The 14,352-nt window shown below is 42.2% G+C and overlaps 1 protein-coding gene and 1 non-coding gene across 2 annotated transcripts in view; both read left to right on the plus strand.

Annotated features, from left to right (window-relative positions):
• Positions 1-14,352, plus strand: part of PABPC4 (poly(A) binding protein cytoplasmic 4) — a 49,745-nt gene that overhangs the window by 20,933 nt on the left and 14,460 nt on the right. Inside the window, exons 11-14 of the mRNA XM_077296166.1 lie at positions 2,760-2,878; positions 11,929-12,022; positions 12,140-12,270; positions 12,396-12,495. Of these exons, the coding sequence (XP_077152281.1) occupies positions 2,760-2,878; positions 11,929-12,022; positions 12,140-12,270; positions 12,396-12,482 (431 nt within the window). The 3' untranslated portion in view covers positions 12,483-12,495. The remainder of the gene's footprint in view (positions 1-2,759; positions 2,879-11,928; positions 12,023-12,139; positions 12,271-12,395; positions 12,496-14,352) is intronic.
• Positions 916-1,046, plus strand: LOC143818671 (small nucleolar RNA SNORA55). Its single transcript, XR_013224663.1, has one exon. It is a non-coding gene; the product is annotated as a small nucleolar RNA SNORA55 (small nucleolar RNA).

Genomic DNA, 14,352 nt, shown 5'->3' on the forward strand with positions numbered 1-14,352 from the left:
GTTTCATCCCTATGTTTCCCTCTTTTAGCAGCCCACAAACTCTCAAAATTCTCATTTTAAGTTGCCCTGCAGCATATTTGTATAATTGCTGTAACATGTAGTTATGTAGTGGATTACTGTAAGGCTATGTGCACATTTAGGTTCGGGTCCCTGCGGGTTCTCCCGCAGCGGATTTGATAAATCTGCAGGGCAAAACCGCTGCGGTTATCCCTGCAGATTTATCACGTTTTGTCTTGCGGTTTCCGCTGCGGGCTTTGGTTTTACTATTGATGCTGCATATGCAGCATCAATAGTAATGTTAAAAATAAAAAAAAATGGTTATACTCGACCCCTCTGACGTCCCGATCTCCTCGGCGCTGCACGCGGTGGTCCGTTTCCAAAGATGCTGTGCGAGAAGGACCTTCGTGACGTCACGGTCATGTGACCGCGGCGTCATCACGGTCATGTGACCGCGACGTCACCGCAGGTCCTGCTCGCACAGCAAACCTGAGACTGGACGGCCGCGTGCAGCGCTGAGAGGTGAGTATAGCATTATTTTTTATTTTAATTCTTTTTTTTTTTTACCACAAATATGGTTACCAGGGCCTGGAGGAGAGTTTCCTCTCCTCCACCCCGGGTAGCAACCGCACATTATCCGCTTACTTCCCGCATCGTGGGCACAGCCCCATGCGGGAAGTAAGCGGAACAATGCATTTCTATGTGTGCAGAATCGCTGCGATTCTGCACAAAGAAGTGACATGCTGCGGGTTGTAAACCGCTGCGTTTCTGCGCGGTTTTTCCCGCAGCATGTGCACAGCGGTTTCCATAGGGAAATTTCCATGTAAATGTAAACGCTATGGAAACTGCTGCGGACCTGCAGCATCAAAATCGCCGCGGATCCGCGGTAAAACCCGCAAAGTGTGAACATGGCCTAATGCACTGTGAACTCATCCTCTCCTGCTACTTGGTGCAGGAGAAATGGTAAATATGTGCTTAAAGAAGTGCAGAGGAAATCCAGACAAAACATGCTTGACATTGTGTTCTGTCTCTACACCTCTGCCACATTTGTTCAATATCATAGTATTCATCTTTATCTGTAAACATACCTTTAAAAATAACAAGTTCAGGCAATGTAAAGAGTTCTCTTGCACATCACTTAAGTTGGTGAATTTTAGCTCAGTGGATTTTTTTTTTAATTAAAACCTGCATTTAAAATTTGGTCTTAAAGCGCACCTGTCATCCGGAGTTTGCTAAGTAAACTACAGACACTGTCAGGGTGGCGCTCTTATACAGATTAAAATGATACCTGGGTTGATAAAATCTGTCTTGTGGTTGTTTAATCTGTATTTGCAGTTTTCAGGTAATTAGATTCTCGTACTTTTGAGGCTGCCTGTTTAGGTGGGGTGGGGGGCTTTATTTGGTGCTTAGTGCACAAATTCATCTTTATGAGCATATAACAGGTCACTGAAGTGATAATGCTACTGTGCATGTGCCATTGCCATTTTGCTGCTGGAAAAAAAATTTTGCAGGAAAATGGCCCCAACGGTGCTTGCGCAGTAGCATCTATTGGCAAGCGATAGACTCTACTGCCCATGCTCCAGCACTATTTTGCTGAAGGTACCGTATTTTTCGAACTATAAGACGCACACCAAATTTTCAGAAGGAAAATAGGGGAAAAAAAGGAATGTCAAATGAGTGTCTGTCTTACAGTCCGAATTCAGCTTACTGAGGGGGCTCGACAGCACTGGTGGTCACAGGGGGTGTCCGGTGGTCCGGCGATATGACTCCAATCCCAGACTGGTGTGGCTGGTTTGGCGGTGCCGCGCTGGCCTCCGGGAAATCCCATCCCAGGCTGGTGCGGGGGCTGCGATGGCATTTTGTGAAACCCCGGAGGCCCCGCACATCCATTGCTGCGATGTGGAGGCCTCCGGGAAATCCCATCCCAGGCTGGTGCGTCAGGTTCTGCGCTGGCATTTTGTGAAAGCCCAGAAGCCCCCACACATCCATTGATGCGATGCGGTGGCCTCCGGGAAAATGACCGCTGGGGGTGGCGCATGCTCAGATTGAGATGAACTCTTTTTACATTAGATGTCTTTGGTCTCAAAGTACGGTATAGTGATCATGGGAGATTTTAACTATCCAGATATTTGTTGGGACTCTCTCAGGTAAAATTACTGAGTCCAGAAAATTCTTAACTTCTCTCACCGTCTCTTGTCTTAAATTTTTTTTTTTTTTCTAAGCATCACAATGGTCAACATTATATGCCTCAACAACATTATATGCATAATGTAAAATAGGAGGCAGGTCATAAGCCCATATAAATGCATATGTAAGCAGAGCACCACATAAAGACCTCTCCCACAAACCGCCCCGGATCATGAGAATCTCATTAACTGAAAACTGCAAATAAAGGTTAAACAACAACCACAAGACGGATTTCATCAACCCATGTATCCTTTCAATCAGTATAAGGCACCAACCTGACAGTGTCTGTAGTTTACTTAGCAATATCCTGCTGACAGGTTCACTTTAAACACTTGTTAAAAAGGAGGGTAGGGGACCAAAGTGAAAATTGGCAGCGGTGGGAAAAGGTTAAAATATAACCCAATGTTAAAAAAAAAAAAAAAAAAAGACACCTATCTTAGGCTCTATTAATTCAGTATATGGCATTGACGTTTTTGGGCAATGTACAGTACTTAATCAGTGGAGGATAACACGTGCTTCATGTAAGAATACTTGATAATTTAAAATGGTGTATGTGTAATTTTTTTTACGCACAGGGGTATCTTCTGCTACTCAGACATTAGGCCCACGACAACCAGTCTCCGCTCCTCCTCCTCGGGCTGTGCCTCCATACAAGTACACACGTTGCCCACTCCCTGGGGTTCAACCTCTGCAGGTACATGCTGTCTGTTACTCATGTCCTGAAACACAAAGTAGTCTGCTGTGCGTTGCTTAAGAATACAGCCACTTGTAATATTGGTAAGCTTTATCAAGAGGACCTTTTCATGTTGAGCTGGATACACTATGTATTGGTGCCTGCAGAGCGGAATACGACTGTTTCTCCATTGTGGACATAGTGGCGAACAAATTATTTGGCACCTAATGAGTTAAATTTTGTTAAAGGGGTCATCCCACAAAGTACATTTTAACCCCTTCACCCCTGTGCTATTCAGTTTTTGCAATTTTTTTTTTGCTGCCCTTTTTCCCAGAACCATAACTTTATTTTTCCGTCAATATGGTAGTGTGAGAGCTTGTTTTTTGCGGATCGAGTTTTACTTTTGAACCACACCATTGATTTTACCGTATTGTGTACTGGACATGTACCAAATGCTAAAACTGACCAGCAATTATGAATCTGCTGGTCATTTTGAGTCTGTAGATACCAAACATGTATAGTTTTTTGTTTTTTTTCCGAGACTTGTAGCGTCTCCATTTTTCAGGATCTGGTTCTGGGTGAGGACTTATTTTTTGCACGCTGAGCTGACGTTTTTATCCAAGCCATTTTGGGATAGATACAATGTTTGCATCGCCTATTACATGTTATTGCAAAGTTGTGGAGACCAAAAAACACAATTCTGGCGTTTTTTAATTTTTCTCGTTTCGCGGTTTACTCATCTGATTAATTATATTTTGATCAGTTGTCTCTGAATGTGGCAATACCAAATGTTTTATTTTTTACTTTCTATTTTGAATGAAGCAAAAGTGTGATTTGAACGTTTTATATATTTTTTTACTTTTTTTTTTGCTTTTTAAATACTTCAGTAGTCTCCATAGGATACTTGAAGCTGCGATCTTCTGATCGCTTGTGCTACACAGAGCAGGGTTTGTCCTGCTCTGTGTAACAGAAATGCTCATTTGCTATAAACGCCGACTACTGGGCTGATTGGCTGACAACCACAGGGGTCTCCTGCAGACCCCGGGTTGTAATGCGAACCCATCAGCACCCTGTGATCATTTGACAGGGGTGCTGATGGGCATGGTTTGTGACATGCTTCAGGTGCATGCATTCTCAGCGCTGTAGCCCACATCAAAGGGGAGACTTGACATGTGCTGTATATACACTGCACATGTAATGAAGGGGTTGAACACTAGATTATGGAATAAACGTTTCACAATTGGATGTTAAAAAAAAATAAAATAATAATAATGTTCCGGTGCTGATAATATTACAAATGTGCCCCTGCTGTGTACTGTGTAATGGCTTTGTCTGACCATACAGGGACATGGTCTGATCATGCCACATCTCCTGGGCAGGGGAGGAAGAAGCAAAAGAGTATACAGAGGACAGCACAGGATCACAAACTATTCTTTCTGTTAGGTGCTTGTTTTACCTCCCAGTAAGATGCATATGTGATCCCATGCTGTAAAATCTGTATACCCTTTTACTTCCTCCTCTGCCCAGGAGCTGTGGTGTGATTGGAAATTATTATTCAAAGATCTATTTATTAAAATGAAGTCCAAGTCGCTGTTTTCACTGGGAGCTAGTACTTTTTCTCCCCGTGTGAGTTGCTATCCATTTGGACTTAAAAGGGGTATTCCCATCTCCAAGATTCTATCCGAATATGTAGTAGGTGTAGATATTATAATAGCAAATACTTCCAATTAGAAGTAGCAGGGCGGCGAAACGTGCGCGTCGGGGCAGGAGGTTGGTCTTTACAGCGGCTGAGCTAGTGAACATTGTAACATCCAGGTATTAATGAACTGCAGTGTTCTTAGTTTTATGTGATTTTTTTTTTTTGGGGGGGCTATTGAATACTGGGATCTATATACCTTCGGGTGATCTTCTTTAACCCCTTTCTGACATCAGACGTACTATCCCGTCGAGGTGGGCCCGTATGACTACCGATGGGATAGTACGTCATATGCAATCTGACTATCGCAGCTGACATCCGGCACTATGTGCCAGGAGCGGTCACGGACCGCCCCCGGCACACTGCGATCAAACATGATCGCAGTGTTCTGGCGGTATAGGGAAGCATCGCGCAGGGAGGGGGCTCCCTGCGTGCTTCCCTGAGACTCCCGGAGCAACGCGTTACCTCCTCCACCCTGCAACAGGCCCGGATCCAAGATGGCCACGGCATCCGGGTCCTGCAGGGAGGTGGCTTCACAGCGCCTGCTCAGAGCAGGCGCCGGGAAGCCTCCAGGAGCTGTGCACTTCAGATCACCGATCTGACACAGTGCACAGCAAAGTGTCAGATCGGCGATCTTACACTATAACATGATGGCCCCCCCGGGGCAATGTTATAGTGGAAAAAAAAAAAAACATATATGTAAAAAAAATAATAAATAAATAAAATAAAATATGTATATATATATATGTGTGTATATATGTATATATAAATTTCCTATAAATACATTTCTATATCTAAATAAAAAAACAACAAAAGTACACATATTTAGTATCGCCGCGTCCGTAACGACATGACCTATAAAACTGTCCCACTAGTTAACCCCTTCAGTGAACACCGTAAAAAAAGAAAAAAAAACTTTATCAAACCGCCAATCAAAAAGTGGAACACGCGATCAAAAAGACTGATATAAATAACCATGGTACCGCTGAAAACGTCATCTTGTCCCGCAAAAAACGAGCCGCCATACAGCGTCATCAAAGAAAAAATAAAAAAAGTTAGTCCTCAGAATAAAGCAATGCAAAAATAATTTTTTTTCTATAAAATAGGCAAAACATATAAAAATGATTTATAAATGAGTTATCGCTGTAATCGTACTGACCCGAAGAAAAAAACTGCTTTATCCATTTTACCAAACGCGGAACGTTATAAACGCCTCCCCCAAAAGAAATTCATGAATAGCTGGTTTTTGGTCATTCTGCCTCACAAAAATCAGAATAAAAAGCAATCAAAAATGTCACATGCCTGAAAATGTCACCAATAAAAACGTCAACTCGTCCCGCAAAAAACAAGACCTCACATGACTCTGTGGACCAAAATTTGGAAAAATTATAGCTCTCAAAATGTGGTAACGCCAAAATTTTTTTGCAATAAAAAGCGTCTTTCAGTGTGACGGCTGGCAATCATAAAAATCCGCAAAAAAAACCACTATAAAAGTAAATCAAACCCCCCTTCATCACCCCCTTAGTTAGCGAAAAATTAAAAAAATGTATTTCCATTTTCCCATTAGGGTTGGGGCTACAGTTAGGGTTGGGGCTACAGTTAGGGTTGGGGCTACAGTTAGGGTTGGTGTTTGGATTACATTTACGGTTGGGATTAGGGTTAGGGGTGTGGTTAGGGTTACCTTTGGGATTAGGGATGTGTTTGGATTAGGGTTTCAGTTATAATTGGGGGGTTTCCACTGTTTAGGCACATCAAAGGCTCTCCAAACGCGACATGGAGTCCGATCTCAATTCCAGCCAATTCTTCGTTGAAAAAGTAAAACCGTGCTCCTTCCCTTCCGAGCTCTCCCGTGCACCAAACAGGGGTTTACCCCAACATATGGGGTGTCGGCGTACTCAGGACACATTGGACAACAACTTTTGGGGTCCAATTTCTCCTGATACCCTTGGGAAAATACAAAACTGGGGGCAAAAAATAATTTTTGTGGAAAAAAAAAGGATTTTTATTTTCACGGCTCTGCGTTATAAACTGTAGTGAAACACTTGGGGGTTCAAAGTTCTCATAACACATCTAGATAAGTTCATTGGGGGGTCTAGTTTCCAATATGGGGTTACTTGTGGGGGGTTTCTACTGTTTAGGTACATTAGGGACTCTGCAAACGCAATGTGACGCCTGCAGACCAATCCATCTAAGTCTGCATTCCAAATGACGCTCCTTCCCTTCAGAGCTCTGCCATGCGCTCAAACGGTGGTTCCTTCCCCCCCCCCCCCCCCCCCACACACACACACACACACACACACATGGGGTATCAGCGTACTCAGTTGAAATTAGACCCCAAAAGTTGTTGTCCAATTTGTCCTGTTTACCCTTGGAAAAATACAAAACTGGGGGCTGAAAATTTTTTGTGGAAAAAAAAATAATTTTTATTTTCACGGCTCTGCGTTATAAACTATAGTGAAACACTTAGGGGTTCAAAGCTCTCACAACACATCTAGATGAGTTCCTTAGGGGGTTTACTTTCCAAAATGGTGTCACCTGTGGGGGGTTTCAATGTTTAGGCACATCAGGGGCTCTCCAAACACAACATGGCGTCCCATCGCAATTCCTGTCAACTTTGCATTGAAAAGTTAAACAGCGCTCCTTCCCTTCCGAGCTCTCCCGTGCGCACAATCAGTGGTTTACCCCCACATATGGGGTATCAGCGTACTCAAAACAAATTGTACAACAACTTTTGAGGTCCAATTTCTTCTCTTACCCTTGGGAAAATAAATAATTGGGGGCGAAAAGATAATTTTTGTGAAAAAATGATTTTTTATTTTTACGGCTCTGCATTATAAACTTCTGTGAATCACTTAATGGGTCAAAGTGCTCACCACACATCTAGATAAGTTCCTTAGGGGGTCAACTTTCCAAAATGGTGTCACTTGTGGGGTGTTTCAGTGTTTAGGCACATCAGTGGCTCTCCAAACGCAACATGGCGTGCCATCTCAATTGCTGTCAATTTTGCATTGAAAAGTCAAATGGCGTTCCTTCGATTCCAAGCTCTGCCATGCGCCCTAACAGTGGTTTACCCCCACATATGGGGTATCGGAGAAACTCAGGACAAATTGTACAACAACTTTTGGGGTCCATTTTCTCCTGTGACCCTTAATAAAATAAAACAAATTGGAGCTGAAGTAAATTTTTTTTGAAATAAAGTTAAATGTTCATTTTTATTTAAACATTCCAAAAATTCCTGTGAAACACCTGAAGGGTTAATAAACTTCTTGAATGTGGTTTTGAGCACCTTGAGGGGTGCAGTTTTTAGAATGGTGTCACACTTGGGTATTTTCTATCATATAGACCCCTCAAAATGACTTCAAATGAGATGTGGTCCCTAAACAAAATGGTGTAAAAATGAGAAATTGCTGGTCAACTTTTAACCCTTATAACTCCCTAACAAAAAAAAAAATTTTGGTTCCAAAATTGTGCGGATGTAAAGTAGACATGTGGGAAATGTTACTTAAGTATTTTATGTGACATACCTCTGTGATTTAAGGGCATAAAAATTCAAAGTTGGAAAATTGCGAAATTTTCAACATTTTTGCCAAATTTCCTTTTTTTTTCACAAATAAACGCAGGTAATATCAAAGAAATTTTCATGACTAGATGGTAGCCCGATTCTAACGCATCGGGTATTCTAGAATATGTATTTAGTTTATTTATGAAGATTTTAGAATACATTGAATACACAGGATTTGGCCGGCCACGACCAATTAGCAGCCGGACTGCGCCTGTCGCTGATTGTTCCCGGCCGGCCATGTAGTATATAACAGCCCGCGCAGTATGTAGCGCAGGCCGCGCAGTATGTAGCGCAGGCCGCGCAGTATGTAGCGCAGGCCGCGCAGTATGTAGCGCAGGCCGCGCAGTATGTAGCGCAGGCCGCGCAGTATGTAGCGCAGGCCGTTACCGCTGCCATTAACCCTGTGTGAGCGCTGACTGGAGGGGAGTATGGAGCGGGCGCCGGGTACTGACTGCGGGAAGTAATTTTGCCGCCGGACTGTGCCCGTCGCTGATTGGTCGTTTTGCGGCGACCAATCAGCGACTTAAATTTCCATGACACAGAGGCCGCAACCAATGAATATCTGTGGCAGACAGAAGGACAGACGGAAGTGACCCTTAGACAATTATATAGTAGATATATAAATATAGCGATGCTTGACTCCTATTGAGCAATACTACCCTCTAGTGGCAATCTGAAATATTGAATTGGTTAATTAGTGAAAGCACTTTACTATATTATATGTATAACAATGATTTTTTTGCACAATGCACTTTATCGTATATAAATATTGTTCTAGTTTTTTTGCTGCGTAATATTGCTGTATTTAGGAAAACTGCCAATTTTATATCTGCTGTAATTTCCTTTTTGTAATCTCCATTCTTTCCAGTTATCTCGTGTTCCTGAATATCTTTTTATGGTTTTTTATTTAATTGAATAAAAACTAATATAGTTTTAAAAATTGATCTGTTGTCACTTCAAATTTTTCTTTGGCACCATCTCTGTGAACCTGGTGTACAAAATATAGTTGTGTAGTCTTTTGAAAGATTGAAGTGTTGTCCCTTGGAAATGGACTTAGTAATTATTTAACCCCTTCATGACCTTGGGATTTTCAATTTTCCCGTGTTCGTTTTTCACTCCCCTCCTTCCCAGAGCCATAACTTTTTTATTTTTCCGTCAATTTGGCCATGTGAGGGCTTATTTTTTGCGGGAAGAGTTGTACTTTTGAACGACATCATTGGTTTTACCATGTCGTGTACTAGAAAACAGGGAAAAAAATTCCAAGTGCTGTGAAATTGCAAAAAAAGTGCAGTCCCACACTTGTTTTTTGTTTGGCTTTTTTGCTAGGTTCACTAAATGCTAAAACTGACCTGCCATTATCATTCTCCAGGTCATTACGAGTTCATAGACACCTAACATGACTAGGTTATTTTTCACCCTAAGTGGTGAAAAAAAATTCCAAACTTTGCAAAAAAAAATTTAAAAAAGCGCCATTTTCCGATACCCGTAGCGTCTCCATTTTTCGTGATCTGGGGTCAGGTGAGGGCTTATTTTTTGCGTGCCGAGCTGACGTTTTTAATGATACCATTTTGGTGCAGATACGTTCTTTTGATCGCCCGTTATTGCATTTTAATGAAATGTCGCGGCGACAAAAAAAGTAATTCTGGAGTTTCACATTTTTTTCTCGTTACGCCATTTATCGATCAGGTTAATGCTTTTTTTTTAATTGATAGATCGGGTGATTCTGAACGCGGCGATACCAAATATGTGTAGGTTTGATTTTTTTTTTTTTTTTTATTGATTTATTTTGATTGGGGTGAAAGGGGGGTGATTTAAACTTTTATATATTTTTTTTTTATTTTCACATTTTTTTTTACTTTTTTTTTTTACTTTTGCCATGCTTCAATAGCCTCCATGGGAGGCTAGAAGCAGGCACAGCACGATCGGCTCTGCTACATAACAGCGATCATCAGATCGCTGCTATGTAGCAGAAAATCAGGTGTGCTGTGAGCGCCGACCACAGGGTGGCGCTCACAGCTGCCGGAGATCAGTAACCATAGAGGTCTCAAGGACCTCTATGGTTACCATTCTAAAGCATCGCCGACCTCCGATCGTGTGACGGGGGTCGGCGATGACGTCATTTCCGGCCGCCCGGCCGGATGCGGTAGTTAAATGCCGCTGTCTGCGTTTGACAGCGGCATTTAACTAGTTAATAGCGGCGGGTGAATCGCGATTTCACCCGCCGCTATTGCGGGCACATGTCAGCTGTTCAAAACAGCTGACATGTCCCGGCTTTGACGCGGGCTCACCGCGGAGCCCTGCATCAAAGCAGGGGACCTGACGTCGGACGTACTATCCCGTCCGAGGTCAGTAAGGGGTTAAGGACTTTTTGTCTTGAATCAGTGAGAAATGTAGTATAGTTCTTCTGATCCGCTATATGTCTTACCCCCATGTGTGGGGCGTTGCAGTAGCTTAAGTATCCATGGTTATGATTAGAGAAGAGCGAATTTGCTTGGGTTCCCGCTTACTCGGCAAGCTGCAGATGGAACCCGGCTTCCTGGATCGCGCCGGACGATCAGCTGATCGGTGCCGCGGCTGTGTGATAGTCATGACACATGTATGGAGAATCTGTTTGTTGGGCTCTCCATGCATGTGTCGTGAGTGTCACACAGCCGCGACACATGCAGCTGCAGCACTGATCAGCTGATCGGCCAGCGCGATCCAGGAAGCCGGGTTCCGTCTGCAGCTTGCCGAGTAAGAGGGAACACAAGCAAATATGCTCATCTCTAGTTATGACCACTCTTATAGTAAGTAGTTAGCATTTAGTGGTCTTAATCATGGATACTTAAGCTACTGCAAAGCTCTACACATGGGGGGTAATCAACATGGCAAATACCTCCATTTAGAAATATAGTATCGTTCTTCTGATTCGCTAATATTACACTTCCTACATATTGGGAGAGGTTCTTGGAGATGGGAATACCCCTTAAACAATAATTAACTCATTAGGATACTTAGCTTGCTAATATCTACAAAATTGCTAGGGAAAATTCAAATCAAACTCGTTTTATTTAGCTCTGCAGCCACTCTTACATCGTGACCAGTTCAGCTTGACAACATGTTAACTGACTCTGAGCAGGAAGACTTTTTAGGAGCCCTCCATGCCTGTCCCTCCAAGTAAATGCCACGGGCAAGTTGTATAAAAGCAGAATTAGCATATGCTAATTTTTTTTGTGTGTGTATTTTCATCCCTTATCTTGGCTCAGAAAACTGAGGTCCTTTCAACAGTCAATCTTGGCTTATTAAAATAGCTTTTTTAACCCCTTTCAAGGCATATTCACCCATGCAGTTTTAGGGCTTATTTACATGTTGCAGTTTTTCCACATGTTTGCAAGGGTAAAAAAAATGCACTTTACAGTACAAGCAAAGTGAATGAGATGTTATCTCATGCTGTTGCCGCTTATTTTTTTTCTTTCCGGATCAAAGCATCTTAAAATCTGAAGCAATTCAATTCTTCCAGTGTTTTTCACCTGTTCAATTGAATGGGAAAAACGCTTCAAAAATGTTCATATTTTACAGTTTTTCTTGCTAGCCAACCCTTCTATTTTTGTTGCAGAAAAATCTGCTGCAAAGACTCAATGTATTCGGCTATCCCAACTGTGATTTGCTGCAATGTTATGATTGTACTCTGTAACAGTTGTATGTCAGGCAGCCATCTCAGTGTTTCTATCCAACAATCAGACCCATGTGTGTTTAGAATAAGCTTTTTATACCGCTGCACAGCTTAGAACACATCTATATACTCAATAGTAAAGTAATATCCTTTTCAATCAGAACCCCCAGCCTGCTGTCCATGTGCAGGGACAGGAGCCACTGACGGCTTCAATGCTGGCCGCTGCCCCTCCCCAAGAACAGAAACAAATGCTAGGTGAGTCAGCTGTGGCGTAGTTTCTATATGTAGAACTTTTTTTGGGTTTTTTTTGCGTGACCTGAATGCTAGTAGTGACAGTGTAAGTGTATTCCTTGAATCTTCTGTTTCTTATAGGGGAACGTCTTTTCCCGCTTATCCAAGCCATGCACCCCTCATTGGCAGGTAAAATAACAGGAATGCTGCTAGAAATTGATAACTCAGAGCTACTACACATGCTGGAATCTCCAGAATCTCTGCGCTCCAAGGTGAATATCCATGTAAACTGCTGTATTATACAAAATGAACATTCCTAACGTCTAATGAAAAATGTGCCAACCTCAGGCTCATTGCAACGGATAAGGTTACCATTTTGTGAATTGCTTTTCTTCAGGTGGAAGAAGCTGTAGCAGTTTTACAAGCTCACCAGGCAAAGAAAGACGCTGCCCAGAAAGTTGGGATCGTTGCTGCTACCTCCTGAACCAGGGTAACCTGTAAGTATTTGATATTTTTTATATCTTGGCTGTATTAACCCCTTCATGACCCAGCCTATTTTGGCCTTAATGACCTTGCCGTTTTTTGCAATTCTGACCAGTGTCCCTTTATGAGGTAATAACTCAGGAACGCTTCAACGGATCCTAGCGATTCTGAGATTGTTTTTTCGTGACATATTGGGCTTCATGTTAGTGGTAAATTTAGGTCGATAATTTCTGAGTTTATTTGTGAAAAAAACGGAAATTTGGCGAAAATTTTGAAAATTTCGCAATTTTCACATTTTGAATTTTTATTCTGTTAACCCAGAGAGTTATGTGACACAAAATAGTTAATAAATAACGTTTCCCACATGTCTACTTTACATCAGCACAATTTTGGAAACAATTTTTTTTTTTGCTAGGAAGTTATAAGGGTTAAAATTTGACCAGTGATTTCTCATTTTTACAACAAAATTTACAAAACCATTTTTTTTAGGGACCACCTCACATTTGAAGTCATTTTGAGGGTTCTATATGGCTGAAAATACCCAAAAGTGACACCATTCTAAAAACTGCACCCCTCAAGGTGCTCAAAACCACATTCAAGAAGTTTATTAACCCTTCAGGTGTTTCACAGCAGCAGAAGCAACATGGAAGTAAAAAATGAACATTTAACTTTTCAGTCACAAAAATGATCTTTTAGCAACAATTCTTTTATTTTCCCAAGGGTAAAAGGAGAAACTGGACCAGGGACGTTGTTGTCCAATTTGTCCTGAGTACGCTGATACCTCATATGTGGGGGTAAACCACTGTTTGGGCGCACGGCAGGGCTCGGAAGGGAAGGAGCACCATTTGACTTTTTGAATGAAAAATTGGCTCCAATCTTTAGCGGACACCATGTCACGTTTGGAGAGCCCCCATGTGCCTAAACATTGGAGCTCCCCCACAAGTGACCACATTTTGGAAACTAGACCCCCCCAAGGAACTTATCTAGAAGCATAGTGAGCACTTTAAACCCCCAGGTGCTTCACAAATTGATCCGTAAAAATGAAAAAGTACTTTTTTTTCACAAAAAAATTATTTTAGCCTCAATTTTTTCATTTTCACATGGGCAAAAGGATAAAATGGATCCTAAATTTTGTTGGGCAATTTCTCCTGAGTACACCAATACCTCACATGTGGGGGTAAACCACTGTTTGGGCACATGGTAAGGCTCGGAAGGGAAGGAGCGCCATTTGACTTTTTGAATGGAAAATTAGCTCCAATCGTTAGCGGACACCATGTCACGTTTGGAGAGCCCCTGTGTGCCTAAACATTGGAGCTCCCCTACAAGTGACCCCATTTTGGAAACTAGACCCCCCAAGGAACTTATCTAGATGCATAGTGAGCACTTATAACCCCCAGGTGCTTCACAGAAGTTTATAACGCAGAGCCGTGAAAATAAAAAATAATTTTTCTTTCCTCAAAAATGATTTTTAGCCCAGAATTTTTTATTTTCCCAAGGGTAATAGGAGAAATTGGACCCCAAATGTGGTTGTCCAGTTTGTCCTGAGTACGATGATACCCCATATGTGGGGGTAAACCACTGTTTGGGCGCACGGCAGGGCTCGGAAGGGAAGGCACGCCATTTGGCTTTTTGAATGGAAAATTAGCTCCAATCATTAGCGGACACCATGTCGCGTTTGGAGAGCCCCTGTGTGCCTAAACATTGGAGCTCCCGCACAAGTGACCCCATTTTGGAAACTAGACCTCCCAAGGAACTAATCTAGATGTGTGGTGAGCACTTTGAACCCCCAAGTGCTTCACAGAAGTTTATAACGCAGAGCCATGAAAATAAAAAATAATTTTTCTTTTCTCAAAAATGATTTTTTAGCCCAC

The sequence above is a fragment of the Ranitomeya variabilis genome, chromosome 3 (assembly GCF_051348905.1).
Source record: "Ranitomeya variabilis isolate aRanVar5 chromosome 3, aRanVar5.hap1, whole genome shotgun sequence".
In the NCBI taxonomy this organism is placed as follows: Eukaryota; Metazoa; Chordata; class Amphibia; order Anura; family Dendrobatidae; genus Ranitomeya; species Ranitomeya variabilis.